The sequence below is a fragment of the Hoplias malabaricus genome, chromosome 2, assembly GCF_029633855.1.
Source record: "Hoplias malabaricus isolate fHopMal1 chromosome 2, fHopMal1.hap1, whole genome shotgun sequence".
Taxonomy (NCBI): domain Eukaryota; kingdom Metazoa; phylum Chordata; class Actinopteri; order Characiformes; family Erythrinidae; genus Hoplias; species Hoplias malabaricus.
The window spans coordinates 71,045,403-71,062,200 of NC_089801.1; the positions used below are offsets into that span (position 1 = coordinate 71,045,403).

At 40.5% G+C, this 16,798-nt stretch overlaps 1 protein-coding gene across 3 annotated transcripts in view; it reads left to right on the forward strand.

Annotated features, from left to right (window-relative positions):
• Positions 1-16,798, forward strand: part of sh3pxd2aa (SH3 and PX domains 2Aa) — a 124,910-nt gene that overhangs the window by 99,581 nt on the left and 8,531 nt on the right. For 2 of the 3 annotated variants that reach the window (XM_066661357.1, XM_066661358.1), the window contains 6 exons: positions 7,008-7,121; positions 9,911-9,994; positions 14,437-14,554; positions 15,533-15,918; positions 16,389-16,438; positions 16,521-16,640. In XM_066661357.1, the coding sequence (XP_066517454.1) occupies positions 7,008-7,121; positions 9,911-9,994; positions 14,437-14,554; positions 15,533-15,918; positions 16,389-16,438; positions 16,521-16,640 (872 nt within the window). The remainder of the gene's footprint in view (positions 1-7,007; positions 7,122-9,910; positions 9,995-14,436; positions 14,555-15,532; positions 15,919-16,388; positions 16,439-16,520; positions 16,641-16,798) is intronic. The other variant, XM_066661359.1, reaches the window with a different exon arrangement.

Below are 16,798 nucleotides of genomic sequence, written 5' to 3' on the forward strand. Positions count from 1 at the left end.
ATATATATATATATATATATATATATATATTTTAATGGTCTCCATGTTTTAGAAATACACCAATCAGTAGACATTTCTGTCAAAAATTGCTATAAATTCATGCACACAATATGAATTTGAAATTGATGATCTGCTAATGTAAAAAAAAACAAAAACAAACAAAAAAAAAACTTTAAGCTATCATGCTGTCAGCTGGTTGTACAGGTGGTAAGGTGGGTTGCAGACCAAGTGGTTGAGGGTAAACATAGTTTTCTCTTTATGACTCTGAAAAAAGAATGGAAAATAAACGTATGTGAAGACTCAGGTGACAGCTGTTCAAAAGTTAGGTATCAGCAGGCTACAAAGTCATGTCTGACTAATTGGAAGCACGCTGAACACATCTGAAAACACAGACATATACAAAGTCAGAGCAAGAAAAAAAAACTTTACCTACAAGAGCTCATTTCCTGTTTCAGTCTACTCCACAGGTGCAGAGAACATTCTTAGTTTAACTAAACAGTTTTGCTTTTTACAGTCCAAGCACTTTTTGATGATTTAAGGGAAGAAAAAAAATGTAGTTTTGCATGAACTGCATGAACTTTCTTTAAGTAAAGCAACCGGGAGGGTGGTCAAGAATAGCGCCTACGGAGGCCAAACTAATGTGACTCAGTTACATTAGACTTGTAGCTTCTCAACATAGCGAGTGAAGGGACACACTTCAGTCAGAAATGCTAGTGTTGCTATAAATCTTCAGTCAATTCAGACCACGTAACAGTTATCTGTTAGCAACACTAGCAGGGTGGTTGAAGTTATTTTTTGAAGGGGAGAATGTCTTCCATTTTTTATTCAGAAACAGAAATATGGTGTAAACTGGAAAATATACACTCTGCTCCCGGCACTCTGTTTATCTCCTTGCTTCAAAAATGTCTGAGTGAGCAATAATTAAAACGAATCTATGGCATGCTATTGACAATGATGCCAGTCTGAATCTGTGATTAAGTGTTAAAACTGGCCAGATTTGTTTCACCCCCCCTTCTACGAGAGCAAATGAGGCCATCCAAAATCACAACAATAACCATATCAGACATGCCCATCTGAAAACTGGTACAGAGAGAGAGTGAGAGAGAGAGAGAGAGAGAGAGAGAGAGAGACAGCAGCAGCAAAGAGGAAAGAAGTGAGTGGTGGCAAGAAAGAGAGTGTAGGCAGATGTTTGGCCTGAACTTCAAAGCGCCACTCTTCCCCACACATTCCCCAATCCAAAAGAGGGTGAAAAAAAATTTACTTTCTTATATTAGGACAAAAGATAGAGGCTACCGTCAAATGCACGTCAGAATCACTCTGCAGCAAAGTTCACAGTTCATCAGCATGCACTTCTCAGCAGTTTTTTTCATTTCAAACATTTAAAAATTCCTTAATGTTGTTGTTTTCTGACTAACAGAAGAGAGGGGGAGTACACAGGGTTAGAATCATGTCTGTAGTTTATATCCCCTGACGCAGAACAGACATGTTATGCACAGTCAGCGGACAAATAGGAGAGGAGGCAGGACATGGGATAGACAGAGAAAGGCCGATGGGCTTCTGAGTGGCAATTGGCGAAAATGGCTGGATTCTATCAGTGTGACCCACTGAGAGTTCCTCTGCAACGACCAGGTCTGGACCCAGATGTCCCAGTTCTCACTGATTATAAAGGATGGCTCATTATGAAATGGTTAAGAGTCGTTCACAGCAACACTGCTGTGTCTGATCCACTTGGACCAGCACAACACACACTAACAAACCACCACCAGGTCAGTGTCACGGCAGCGCTGAGAATGATCTACAAACTGTGACAAGTTAGATAGGCTACAGTTTCTAGCTGTATTCCAACAAACCGGATGTTAACAGGAGTGCTCGTGTTCTACATGCAGTTAATGGTCATTATATTTAAATTTCAATGGATGTCAGTGTAAACCGATTTCATTCCAAGTAAATTTGGAGCATTTCTATTGGTCCATTCATCATGGATTTTTCACAGCAGCTGTGTTCAAACGATGTAAACTAAAAATAGTCAAAAATGGAGATACATAATGTATATATTGAGTAGAACGCAATGCTTAAATGCATTGTTGAGAACACAAAACATTCAGAATGATTGGCTGGGTATGTTTCACAGATAATGTTAATAATGTTGTCACAGTAGTAAATGTTTTCTCTGTGTACAGCCTGCTTGTCTGTCTCTAATTTCACTGTATTTTAAAAATATGTTTAGATGAATCTTATTGTCAAAACAACATATTGGGCATTACGTATCATATCCATAAACATGTCGTGGAATACATTTTTAAAAAGTTAGTTTTTAGAGGCATTAAATGCTTCAGATTCCCGGGACTATCGCCAAAGCTGTGAAGACATTCCTATGTTATTCTAGCATCATCCAGCTTTTTATGAGCTAAGGATAGGCTGAAGATTGAGTGAAAAATTGAATAATTCAAATAATTTAGACAGCTCTTAGTCTATTCTGCTGTTTTTCAACAATTTTAAGCACTCACAGACCTCTGACCTATTTTCATGCTGCAAGAGTTAGATACACAGTCGTATGGTTGACATGTGTAGCTAGCCTTAAAAATATCTTTCAGATGCACAGCAACATGCCAGGATTTATTAGACTTTTTCCACCACAAGTTTAAGCTCCATCTTCACAAAATGGGGTTTGGATAGTTTCAAAATTTCCCAAGAAAAACAGCTTTGACAGCTAGCCTTGTCTTTTCCTGAATAGAGATGATTCGGTTATCTGCTTTTTTTGGTCTCAAGTGGATCTTGATATCTTCACTCAGACTGACTGTTCATCAACCTCAGCATCAAAAGAGTACTCCAAGTGCCTTGGCCTTGACAGAAATCCATTAAAATGTCTAGATCCACCTAACATGATGATGGCAAATTGGTTGGCATTCCAGTGTTCTACTCAGGGTTTTGTCCATCAACCGTTAGCTTTCGCTGCAACACATGGAGTTGAGGTTTAGAAACAGCCTGTTTCTTCTGTCAGGAAGAGGGGTTTTACTCCTCCAAACACAGTCTGCACTTCCCTGTCATTTCAGGTCAAGTTTAGATCCCATGCGTGCATCGATTTCTAGTGTTCTCATACAGAGAGGCTGGAATTGGTTAACGTAATTCAACGCAACCCCTCAGCTGCTAGTTCTAGCTTGAGTTTTTAGCGTTAGCATGTAGCAAATTTGTTTCAGAAAAATTTACAGAAGTGGAGAAGCTACGAAAGAAACTAGCTCCTCTCTGTCCAGCTACCATCAGACGTAGACGGGTATATTAATTAAATATTAATGTTTTGCATCTATATATATATATATATATATATAAGATATTTATACATATGTATGTATTCATGTGTGTGCCTGTGTTTATTTACAACATTCATGTTTAAGTACTAAATCCATGCTTACGTTTTTTTTGGTACTCTTCATTTTCTTCTGATTAAGTACCACTATTAATCTTTATATTCATGACTAGCCCTCACAGACGGAGGGCTGTGCTCAGTTTTTTTGAAAGAATGTTTTCAACCACACTTTTGACCAGACAGGCTCTTGATATTGTGAGAGTTGGTTAACTCTTTATATTCCTATGGGTCAAAATGAAGTACTGGCCATTGGGCAATAGGTTCTGTCAACCCCGGGCTACTAATTTTAAAACCATGAAGGAGTCACTGAAAGGTGAATAGTGCCTTTGTGATAGCAACCCAGCAAACACTACCTACCGTTTAACATTTTGATTTGAATTGGCCCTCTGTGCTTGCTGTAGACGATACCCAGTGGGACCAGACAGGTAGACAGTATCTCATTGAAGCAAGGGCACTCTTTCTCTACACACACTCATACACAAGATGCCCTCAAACAGGGTGGTATAGGCATCAATTGGGCACTTGTGCTCCTGCAGAGCTGTGTGGATGGAATTAAGTTGATTTCTATATGAACACTGTCAGTCTGTTGACCTGTTGGCTTCTCATAGCCTTGGGGTTCAACTGAGTAGAAACATGGTCTCTCTTTCACTCTAGACTTTAATCAACAGTCAGCTTGGTGGTCCCTCAGAGCATAAGACTCATACTAACTCGTCCACATTAAATGGGGATTATTCTACATCTGCAGGCAGTTAATCTGTCGACGGATTTATGCTACAGATTTGCAAACAGACTCCATGCTGACTTTGGGGTATGTTTTAGCACTTTAGCTGGCAGGATAGTAACATTTAAGAAATAACATAAAAGCCTAACTTTCACTGCCTAGAACCCAACAGAAATCTGAACATATGATGTATAATACCTAATACCTATAATACCACTGGTCTAGATTGGAATTACCATACTAAAATCATAATTACAAACCAAGCTTTGCACAGATATAGAAAGAAACGCTTCTGTTTTTCCAGTGGTACCGCTGCATGAAGCCATAGTTTCCAAGTCAGTGGACTTTCCAGTAGTTTCCAGCTGTCAGCATGCATGAGTGGGCTTCCTGATCAGGTTCATTTGAATTTTGAGGGCATGTGGAATTTAATTTTTTGCAAGTGAATGTTTCAGGCTGATTTCTCTGTTGGAAGCAAATACAGATAGATGCACACTCTACATTAGCACATGTAATGGCCTGACACAAATAGTACATGAACCTGTCCTTCAATTAAATGAGCCGCAGTTCAGACACCGGTTGATGACATAATGTCGCCATTAAACAGTACACATCACTATTACTTAAACTTTATAGAACACCGTATTATGGAACAGAAAAGGTGACAAACACATACCGAAGAAGTTTTCAATGTTTTTTTTTTAATTTTTTTTTTATGGTGATCTTAAATAAATCCTTCCATTAAAAATGCAAATGATGTTCTCCACTTTTTAGAGGTTGACTCACAAAATCCAACACTTCAGTATATATGGATACCTGCTGATTATGAGCAGGGCACTGCAGGGTGACACCCACTGACGCACTCCACTCGAGTCAGCAATCCACCTACCAACATGTGTTTCTGGACTGTGGGAGGAAACCGGAGCACCCGGAGGAAACCCACGCAGACACAGAGAGAACACACCACACTCCTCACAGACAGTCACCCGGAGGAAACCCACGCAGACACAGAGAAAACACACCACACTCCTCACAGACAGTCACCCGGAGGAAACCCACGCAGACACAGGGAGAACACACCACACTCCTCACAGACAGTCACCCGGAGGAAACCCACGCAGACACAGGGAGAACACACCAAACCCCTCACAGTCACTGTGAGTGGGCCGACAACCACAGGACCCTGGAGCTGTGTGACTGCGACACTACCTGCCAGTGTTATATCAACTCTCCTAACATATCCTCATGACATCAACACTGTATAATTTTATTTGACGATTAAGGGACATCTGCACATCTCTTTGAGTTTGCACCACCTCTTAATTCGCCAACCCTCCAGTTTTCCTTTTGTTCTACAGTTTATACCTTTTTCCAGTTGTTACGACCTGGTCTAGGTCAGACCGCAACACAAAACAAATGAAATAATGGAGTGTGAGGAGTGCAAAAAAAACTACAACTTAGGACAGTTTTTTGTGAAATGTATTGATGTGATTGATAGAGTAAGTGACCAGAAAAATGACTTCAGGAGTGACCCAGGCCAAAACAACAAACAAACCCCACACTAACTACCTTTAGGTACACTTTATTGTCTTTATTGTGTGTACTGTATATATGCAGATGAGCACGCACGAGTTGCTATCATGACATTAGCAATATGGCATAATAAAAAGCTCCAGTTGAAGGTCACTATGTGCCTGGAGGCCCCCGTCCCCCCAACTCCCCCAAAAGTCTTTAGGCACAAGTCTTGACCACACCTTTTATAGGATGCCAGTCCATCACACTCATCCACTTCACCTACTAATGTGTATCTCTTGGAGGAAACCCATGCAGTCATGAGGAGAACACACCAGACTCCTCACAGACAGTGACCCAACGCAGGGACTGAACCCACAACCCCAAAACCCCGGAGCTGTAATACAACACATCTATCATTTTGGACCAAATATTGTAAGGCAGTCTTTAGGTTAAGTTCTGATGAATTAATATCACATATTTGAGTCACGTCATAGAAGAAAACAGAAAAGCTAGTATTTGAATTGCATTGTGCAGCTCTACATTTACCTACATTGTCAATATTGAGAAATGTAAATCATGTCTTTTTACATTGCATAAATATGGGTTTAATGACACACACACAAGCACAAACTGAACACACAGCTCGATAAGTATGACCACAGCAGGCCTCGTTATTCCCAAATGTTACACAGGAAATGCCTCAAGCAGCTCCGGTTTATAAACAAGGCTCTGGATTGCGAATGCGAGTCAGCGTGAATCTGTGTACAGTGTCAAAGCATAACCTCCAGCGTTCCGTACAATAGTTGTGTGCTTCTTTTTTGTTGCCTCTGCTTTGTTTGTAAACAGACTCGAGAGCAATGCTTGAAAAGTGTATGCATGCTATCCATTTCAAAGCACATCTCTGCACCACAAATATTACCCAGCAGAGTGGTACAATCTAACATTATAAACACCCACAAAAGTTTACGTCCTCTTTTAATCTTGGCCGGTTTGTTAGACGTATGAAAACAGTTTGATTCATTTCAAAGAACTGATCAGAAGGTCTAACTGTATTGTTTAATGTTAAATATGAATGATGGGTGGCCTCTGACAACGCCTGCTCAGTGCTAAATGTTGTGTTGCCAAGAAAGCTTTTTCTTGCAATATATATTTAAGTTTATGTTGTACTCAGTATAACCTTGAATATAGGTCCCACTGTAGACGTAAACATATCCTGTAAACTGTGAGTGAGTGTACAACAAACCCAGGATGTCAGGATGGTGTCGGTTCTTGTGCTAGTGTCCTGTTCCATACCTTAACCATGGAAAATCTCTTTAATGACCTTTCATGGATAGTTTAATTTTTACGATGCCCTAACAGTGGGAAAAGTGGTTTATGTTGTATATATGTTTATGTTTTCTTTCTGTGTAGGCTGGTGGTTCGTCAGTACGGCTGAAGAACAGGGCTGGGTTCCTGCCACGTATTTGGACGCTCAAACAGGCACCAGAGATGATTTGGAACTGGGCACATCTAGATCTGGGGAGGGTGAGACAAAAATGCACACGAAGCATCTTCAGTAACGCTGAGTCCCATTATTCACTCAGTTTTTCAAAGAAACAAAACAAACAATGAACAATGAACAATACACAACACACCTCTGAAGTTCTGTCATAATCATTTTGTCAGTAACATGCCCATGTAATTGCCTTTGTGAATTGAGGTAATCTTCAGTTTTGTGGAGCATTTTTGGTTACCACCTACTTGGCATGAGTCATAGATTCATAGATATATTTCAAATCTGTTTAACATTTTAGCACCAAAACTAAAGACAGAAATTGCAAAGTTATAAAGAAGCAAATTTCTGACATCAAACATGACTTGACTTAATGGTTCCATTTCAGCTGAAGTGTATAATTAATCTGGTGTAGGCCAAAAGTATGTCTCCGTGTAAAAATAGTTCCATGTGCAGATTATAGCCTAAAATAATAAATTAGTTACAAACTGTCAAAAATCACTCTGCAGCCTTCAGTCACCGAGCTGTAGCAAGCATTTTGTCCGTAGAGTTCACCTCTTTCTCAAACTTTATCCTTTTCCTGTGTTGCCAAACTCGGACAAAAGGCAGCCCACTTCACACTCATCAAGTCCAACCTTCACAGAATGCCAGACACATACCAGAGGTGCTATGATTCCATCCTTGGCATACAACAGGGCCTGGGGGAGTCTCTAACACACACACACACACACACCCTTATCCCTTGTCCTCACACACCCTGGACAATGATAGAAGTGGATTCTTGGCCAACACATGAATTCCACCTCTTGAAGTTCAGTGGAGAAATTCTTTTCAGTTTTACTAAATACACACACACACACACACACACAGTCTCCTGAGGCAGCCTTGGGCAAAATATCCAGTCGCTCCCTCTCTGTGGGCAGGATTTCACTGTAGTTTTTTGGGCAGCTCTTTGCCCTATTTCAGTGTACTATGATTAAAAGCATGAAAAAATTGGCTGAGAAGTATTTGAATTGAATTCAATGGAAAAAGAGACTAATGCGTTCCGTGCTGTATGTTGGCGTGCCACTAGCTCATGTGGATCTTTATATGCAACTGGAGGCAGAAATGGGGCATGCAAACATATGCATGTCTTTTTCTTAGTGTAATGGGTTGTGCAGCTGTGCCATGGCATGCAAAAATGCCAAAATGCACACACACACACACACACACACTACAGCTGCTATGACTGCTGTGTCTCTTTCAGCATGGAAATAGACAGACTGAACTTTACCACAACATGCTGTTGTATGACCCTGAGGAGTCTTTTAACACACCATGTTACTTTTGTGCACCTTCCATTTTCCTAGTGACATTTGCACTCACTAAACAGTTGCAACTGAAGGTCACTAGGACACACTACACAACTTGTAAAACCCTACCGTATTTAGAAAACTGAACACAGCACAACCTCAGAAATAGTTGAGTTTTTTGGTCACAATGAGGCAAAACCGGAATGCCACAAACTTAATGAACTACACGTTTTTCCCATAAGTGTTCCTCTATGATACCTAGGAACAATGGGACATTTATGTACTTTTAGATACAAACTGAAAACCATTATGTGGCGGACAATAGCTAATATTCCATTTTAGGGCAAGAGCTGGAGCTTTGTTTTACTGCAAACTGGAAGCTGACTGGAGTGCATAGGTTATACAAATGACAGATATTAAAAACAAGGCTTTATCTGCATTTAGCAAACAGCTGTTGTTGTTCTCCTCTCTCAGTCTCCAGAAAAATCTTTTCGGATTATGAACATGTAAGCAGAAAAAAGCCTATTTAGGCCCTGCTGAACACACTCACACACAGGCAGTGGAAGGCCTGACCTAAGTGTAGTGTTTGCCTGTGTATGATTACTGCCAACAAATGTCTGTTTTGCCCATTAAACTACATTTTCCCTATTGCCTTCCAACTTGACATACTAGAGTTGGAGAATGAGTGGAGCAGTTACAGTATTTCTTATGAGAGGAGTGGTGATGGCTTGGAATTTCACTTGATCTTCCTGCGCCAGGTCATTGCATCACATTCTTGAAGCTGTTTGTTCATTGATTTTCCACTGTGAAGACATTAAGACAGTGAATTAGTAGCTCCAGTTGTATCAAAACTAGTTTGATTGGGCACTTGTACCATGCCTTGACGGTAAAGAACAAAACAGCTTTCAGTAATTTTCATCGTTTAGATTGTAAACAAGCTTATTGCATTAAACTGCAGTTTCCTGGACTGGGTTTCCCTCCTAAACCTCAGTGGACAGCCACCAATTGTGGAAAGAGGATTTAGTATGAGGTTGGAACCAGAGTTCTCATTAACTCTTTGTGTGTATAGGATTATACAGTCTCTATATTAGTAGTCATTTCTTTACAGACAAAGGGCAGTTCTTTGGAAGCATGGCCCTTCGCATGGATCCGCAAATTGCCATCGTATGCACAAACTATACGGAACAGGTCAAAGGTCCTGTGAACTGAACACTACCTGAGAAAGGTCTATGTTCAGCACGGTACTGTACCACACTTCAGGGTGATTCTATAGATGTCATAACACAGTTAACTTCATTAACCTCCCATTCGTTTTGTCACTGGAGCCTCAGCCGCGAGGATGCTAACCGAGCAGAAACCCACATCTTTAACACGCCGCTCATCACTCTTCTTTTCCTTTGTGTAATAATAATGTCATGTTACTAATGCCGGTTTTCTTCTTCAGTTGATCATGTTGAGTTTGTCGTTTTGTCTTCCTTTTCTGTTCTCTCTCTGCTTCCCTGCCTTTCCCCCCCATTCATCCGTGTTAGTTACTAAGCGGCGCAAGGCCCACCTGAAGAGACTGGACCGGAGGTGGACACTAGGGGGCATAGTCAACCGCCAGCAGAGTCGAGGTGAACCAGCACACTCTCACGCACGCACACACACACTCACTCATGCATGGATGCATGGGATATGTACACGCAGGTATGCTCACGTGTGTGATTGGGCTCTTGCTGTTGGAGTGTGTGTGTTTGCATTAAAGTGATACTATGGAATTATGGGCTTGTTGTACTTGTCAACTCCATACTTCACATAAGGGATAGTTTTTATTTATTGCTTTTATTTGAAACTGTAAATATGAAGATGATGTGAACCATTGGCCTCATGCAAAGTCTATGGGTGAATCATCAAATAAATAATAAAAACTGTAAATACTTCAGAGAACACCCTTATACCACCATTATGTAATATTTCAGGAAAAAAATTGAATTTGTTGAATCAGTAAAGGCAGGTCAGTTTTACCCATGCTTACAGTGGTATATACCATGGACATATTTGTCAATATTTGATTTATAAGCTTCTACTATTTCTTCACTGCCTCAGGCCAAAACAAAAGAAGAAAACTGTGGATACCAATGATTAGAACTGATCGGCTACATTTGGGATAGTGCGGAAAATGTGCATAGATTACTGTCCTTACCATTCATTTTATTCAGGGGAATCTGTAGAGTCTGTTGGAGCTATATCTGTTCAGGAGATCTTAACTGTCTTAACCTCTTTCTCTCACACACACACACACACAGACAAACAAGCACTCACATATATACACATGCATACATACACACCCTCCTGGACCGTAAACACTCCTAATTTAAACCGTCCCTCACAAGCCAACAACGCCTCTGACCCTTTGCATTCTGGGTGGTCTCATCTCACCGTGAAACTGTTATTAATCACTCCCCACTTCACTAATGGATTAATTAGCAGTTAGAAAAGGGTGTAGACAGATAGCTTTGTCTTTCAGAATAAGAGTATGAAATGTATTACTGTGTGTATGAATCTTACATTTGGGTTGGAGCAATGGGGCATTTAATATTACAGGGTTTTAAGACTAATATTCTGAAGGGCACGGAACTATAGATCAATAACCATTTAGTTATTGATATGGAATTAGATTTGATATTATTGGTCTTGGGCGGCACGGTGGCGCAGCAGGTAGGAGTCGCAGTCACACAGCTCCAGGGCCCTGGAGATTGAGGGTTGGATTCCCGCTCCGGGTGACTGTCTGTGAGGAGTGTGGTGTGTTCTCTCTGTGTCTGCGTGGGTTTCCTCCGGGTGACTGTCTGTGAGGAGTGTGGTGTGTTCTCCCTGTGTCTGCGTGGGTTTCCTCCGGGTGACTGTCTGTGAGGAGTGTGGTGTGTTCTCCCTGTGTCTCCCTGGGTTTCCTCTGGGTGACTGTTTGTGAGGAGTGTGGTGTGTTCTCCCTGTGTCCGCGTGGGTTTCCTCCTGGTGCTTCGGTTTCCTCCCACAGTCCAAAAACACACATTGGTAAGTGGATTGGAGACTCAAAAGAGTCCGTAGAAGTGAATGTGTGTGTATCTGTGTTGCCCTGTGAAGGACTGGCGCCCCCTCCAGGGTGTATTCCTACTTTTGCGCTCAATGATTCCATGTAGGCTCTGGACCCACCGCGACCCTGAACTGGATAAGGGTTACAGATAATGAAATAATTTTAAGTCTTTGTTTGAAACAGAATGTTCAGAGCTAAGTATTTTTAAGGGGTAATGTGCTAAAGATGATTGGTCTCTTTTTTGGTATTCTTTCCTCTTTTTCCATTTTGAAAAATTGGCAATAGATGAAATGTGAAAATGTATCATCCTGTAGGATGCTTCATTGCAGTAAACTTCTATATTGTATACCATATTCTGTTTTTTTTTTTTTTTTTTTTTTTTTTTTTTTTTTTTTTTTGCAGCAGCAGTTAGCTAATGCTAACTTGCTTGAAACCTTATTGCTATTTTCAGTTTGAAACAACTGCATGATTGCTCTCTTTTTTAAACTAAAACGTACTGATATATTGTCTACAGTTAAATCCTAAATTCATTAAACTCAATTGGATTTTTACCAACATTTCTGTGAGCTTTGTCCAGTCTCGTAACAGTGGCTACTAGCGAATTTGTGGTAGGTGTTAGAGACTAACATCTTCATACTTCTTCCAGCATTTCTCTTTCAGTCTTTCCTGCCAGTTTTGTCAGACAGCTTTTCCAAGAAACTGTAAATTCACCTGTGAATCTGAAATAATGCCACATGAAAATGTTTGGCGGTTAGCTAAAGCCAAACACTCTGAATCTTCTGAGGGTTTCTTTTTCTTTTCTAGTTCTTTAAATAGAAAAAACAGCTACTACTCAATATGGGCTCCATCTAACATTGTATCCAGATGTGGATGTTGCAGGAGAACTTAGGGTGAGGTTGGGTGTGGGATGAATTGATTCATAGAGGAGTCTGAACTTTGAGAAGCCTTTGAAGATGGAATAGCCAGACAGCCTCTAGCCACAAACCTGGTTTCAGACTAGATTCAGTTAGGACCTACAGGGAGAAATCGTTTGGTTTGGACATAACCTGGAATGGTCACCATAGCAACATGCTGTTCTTTACTGAGTCATATAAACTTGCTGTAGCTAGGATTAGCTACGGCGAGTGACTGCAGTCTTTTGCCTTGTGACTGCTGTGGAAGTGTGTTAGCATATTAACAGCTAATACTCAGAACTGTGCAGTGCTTGGATGCAGAAGAAGATGAATTGTGGCAGGATGGACTGTTAACGTATGCCTGAGTCTGCCAGTGCTGACTAGTTTACAGTTTATCTTTCAGCTGCTTTGGAAAAGTGTTAGCAGAATAAAGCTGTGCTGTGCTTTTTATTAAAGTTTTGACGCTCTGTTTGTTTGTTTGACTGTGTGTCAGCTAGCTCTAATGGAAGGATGCAGTGTATAAGTTTTGAATGTACATGGTCTCTCTCTCTCTCTCTCTCCGTCTCTCCGTCTCTCTCTCTCTCTCTCTCTCTCTCTCACTGACACTCTCTTTCTCTCTCTCTCTCACTCCCTCCCTCTCTCTCTCTCTTTCTCTCTCTCTCTCTCTCACTCTGTTGCCATTGGAAAGTCACAGTGGAAAGTGTGAATCTAGGGCAACAGCCCATTTGGAAAGTGTGTGTGTGTGTGCATGCTTTAGTTTTAGTTTTCTTAAACATATCCTCTTGTAATATATAATCAAACAAGGCAATGACATTGTCAGGTGTTTTAAACTGTAACATAAGGTAAAATACTTGCTTATTTTCGAGTTTTCATGGCAATAGCACTTCAACAATGTGGATAATAAGAGGTTTAGGACGTGTAGACTGTGGCCACATTTGGTATATATTAATTATATAATCATATATTAATTTCTTCTAATGTTAATTATATATTACTTTCTTCTCAAATTCCTGATTAGTAGTGTGACAGAAGCGTATTATTGCTTCATAACTTTTTATTGCCCCGTCTCTTCCTCTCTCTCGCCCGCTCCTCTCTAACCTCAGCTTTGTTGGTTCATAGACGGCAGGCAGAGACACCCAGACTCAGAGGGAGTACACTCTGCTTATGTGTTTTTTCCTGCTGGCACACCCCATCACAAGTGCATGCAAAGTTAAAGTGTTCTGAACTGGCCGAGCTTTTTCTGCCAACTGGAACGGTCCCTCCATCAAAATAAAACTAACGGTTGGAAAAAAAAAAAAAAAAAAGGTTTTGAAGCATTTTTACTACCCTTTGGTTTTTAACACAGTTTCTTCGAGCTGTGTGTGTGGGAGTGAACGGAGAAGAGCCTGGGTGCCAGGTTTGAACTTCTCAATTTTGATTCATTCACTTTTGACGTGCTGATTGCCTAGAAACCAATGCACTCTTTTCCTATATGAATAATTACTGTATCATTAAAATCTTTTAAAAAATAATAATTATTATTTCAAAATTTGACTTTTTTTTTGTCCAGTAGCTGGATTCAGAACTGGAATATTAGATGGTGCAGTTTTAAGTGTATGCTTGTGGTTAGGTGGTTCATGGAGACCCTTCAGAAGACCAGCCACGTACTGCCTAGACTTATTTCATCACATTAATATTGTCTGTTATAAACAGCTTGTGGGACAGTGTTTATTCTTGCGACTGTGGCTGTGGAGGATTTGCTGTTAAAGGGATCATTGTGAGTTGTGTGGTTTTTACCACACTTCATGTCACTGTAGAAGAGAAAAAAGTGGGATTAGGTTTATGGATTTTGATGGCCACATGTTACAACTAATTTACTTGTAAGTGTAGGAAAATGTAAAAATTATGGATATTATTTATTATTATTTTTTTTTAGTTCACTTCAAGATGGTATTGTTGGCACAAGAATAAAAAAAGGCCACAAATTGAAACAACATTTAATATTAGTACGTATTCTGTAGAAGTAATAGTGTTTTATAGCTGTTTCTGTATTCAGGTTGTTTGTTTCATATTTTTTATAGCTCTCTCACTCTCTCTCTCTCTCTCTCTCTCTCAATTTCTGTCTTTTCCTCAGAGGAGAAATATGTCACTGTACAGCCCTATACCAGTCAGGGAAAGGATGAGATTGGGTTTGATAAAGGAGTAACCGTGGAGGTCATTCAGAAAAACTTGGAAGGATGGTGGTATATCAGGTAAACAGGTTTGCTATTGCTGCTGTTGTTTTTTCTTCACTTGTATGTAGATGCTGCATCAGAGAACTGCTTCCTGAGTGCTATATTTGTAACAAAATACAGGCAGCCCTTATAACAAGCAAAATTTTGAGAAGCAGAGTAACTGAGAACACTTATAAGGAGATAAGTAACGGGAGAAGTTCTCTCTTTAACATCTTTGATGAACTATAGAGCGGTGCTGCGTGCAGGCATTTATCAATTGCTCTAGCAGCAGCTCTGTAGCTCTCTTGTTAAAAGAGGAATTATGTTTTATGAGAGAGAAAAGCCTCCTGACTTCTTAGTTTTCTTCTCTCTCTCTCTCTCGCTCTCTGTGGGTAAAGTTGTTCTCAGGGCTAAAGAGAGAATGAGTATCACATGGTGTTGTGCTTTAAGTTCCACTGACACTCAGTTGTTCCCCTAAAAACTGCCCTGGAGCTGGCTGTTTTTTTACATAAACATAAACATTTAAAAAAATTGGCCCATATAAGTATTGCTGGATGTTACCGTTAGTTGATCCAAGGCCAGTTTTAATATTTGAATTAAGACTTTTAATTTTAGGATGTTATTCAGGAGAAACGGATTCTCCTTCAGAAGAAAATAACCAATGCGAACTTGAGTGAGTACTGACCTCTAGTGGTCAGAGCAAGAGTGAACCCAGAAAGGAAATAGGTGTGACTGGTATTGGCAGGAATTTGTGTTATTGCATCAGCGTAAACGCTGGGTTGGCATATTTTCATAATTTATAATGCTTCTGTTGGGGGCCACATTCTTTGATGGTAGTCAGTAAGAGTCAATAACTGAGTATATCTCAGTCATGGCTTTGATCTTGTTTCAGACTTCACTTGCAATATTTCTTAGGTTTTTATCAATGCGTGTTTTCATTCCAGGCATCAACTGATAGATAGATGCTTATATGATTTACTTCAATAAAACTCTTTTGAAATTTCATATGCATTATAGGTACCTGGGAAAGGAGGGCTGGGCCCCAGCCTCATACCTGAAGAAGCTGAAAGACGACCTGTCCCCAAGAAAGAAAACCCTCACTGGGCCAGTGGAGATCATCGGCAACATAATGGAGATCAGCAACCTGCTCAACAAGAAAGCTGTGAGCGAGAAGGATGTGCAGACGGATGGAGAGCCCACCACTCCGGAGCGCCACATCTCCAAGAGCGAGATCAGTCTTCCCATCCCATGTTCCGCTGAAGCAGAACAGGCCATGACAGCCAGCACCGCGGCAGCAGCCGGCTCAGGGTGTGGACCCAGTGCCATTTTACAGGACAGTAAGCCAAAGGCAGAGCCAGGGTCTCCCGCTGTAGCAAGAGTGGCTCCCCATCGAGTGGAAATCGGTAAGAACAACAATAGTCGCCATAGATGTGCGTTAAGATTTCCTGTTTCGTGTGTTTCAACATTATTTCTTTGCCGAATTGTAATTTAGCATTAGTCAACTACACATAGTCTTATTGAGGATGATCCCTTTGAACTGTGGCAGAGTGTAAACATATGCTTCTGTTGTCTTTTAACTAGGCTTTGAAGCCATTGGTAAGCAAGTCTTTTTATTGGTGTAGGAGTGACATGTAAAAATTGTGAAATAACATTGTGTGGTTTGTCTTCAAGAAAGTAATCACTAGGTCTGGTAATGAGTGTTGTTGTTCATGTCAGCTACATCTGCCTGTGTACTGGATCAAAACCCATTCTTTCAAACGTTCTTGAGTGTGCACTTGCTTGACGATCATAGAGTGTGCATTGTTTACTAACTGTTGTAACGTTGTTGTTTGTGGTAGACATTTAATAAAGATTGTTTTCCTTCATTTTATAGGATCTCCAAACCTCAGACAGAAGCCTCCCCCTAGAAGAGAGGCAAATCTGGTAAGAGCACAGAGGAACAGATGGATTTTGTAATTTCCAACTGTACAGCCATTATATAAACCATCGTTTGATGCAACTACAGGGATTCCAGTTGCCCAAGCCTCCAGAGCCCCCTACTGTGGAAGCAGAGTACTACACCATCGCAGAGTTTCAGTCCTGCATCTCAGATGGCATCAGCTTCCGTGGAGGACAAAAGGCTGATGTAAGAATTTTTCATTGCAAAATATGGTAAAAAAGAAATAAAATTATGTTATAGGTCCCTAGTGTGGCACACGATGTTAAGCATTCTGTCCACAGCTAGAAAAATGAACCTTAATAGGGGGACGTAGGTCTGTTTTCAAGCCATTTCTGAGGCATTTT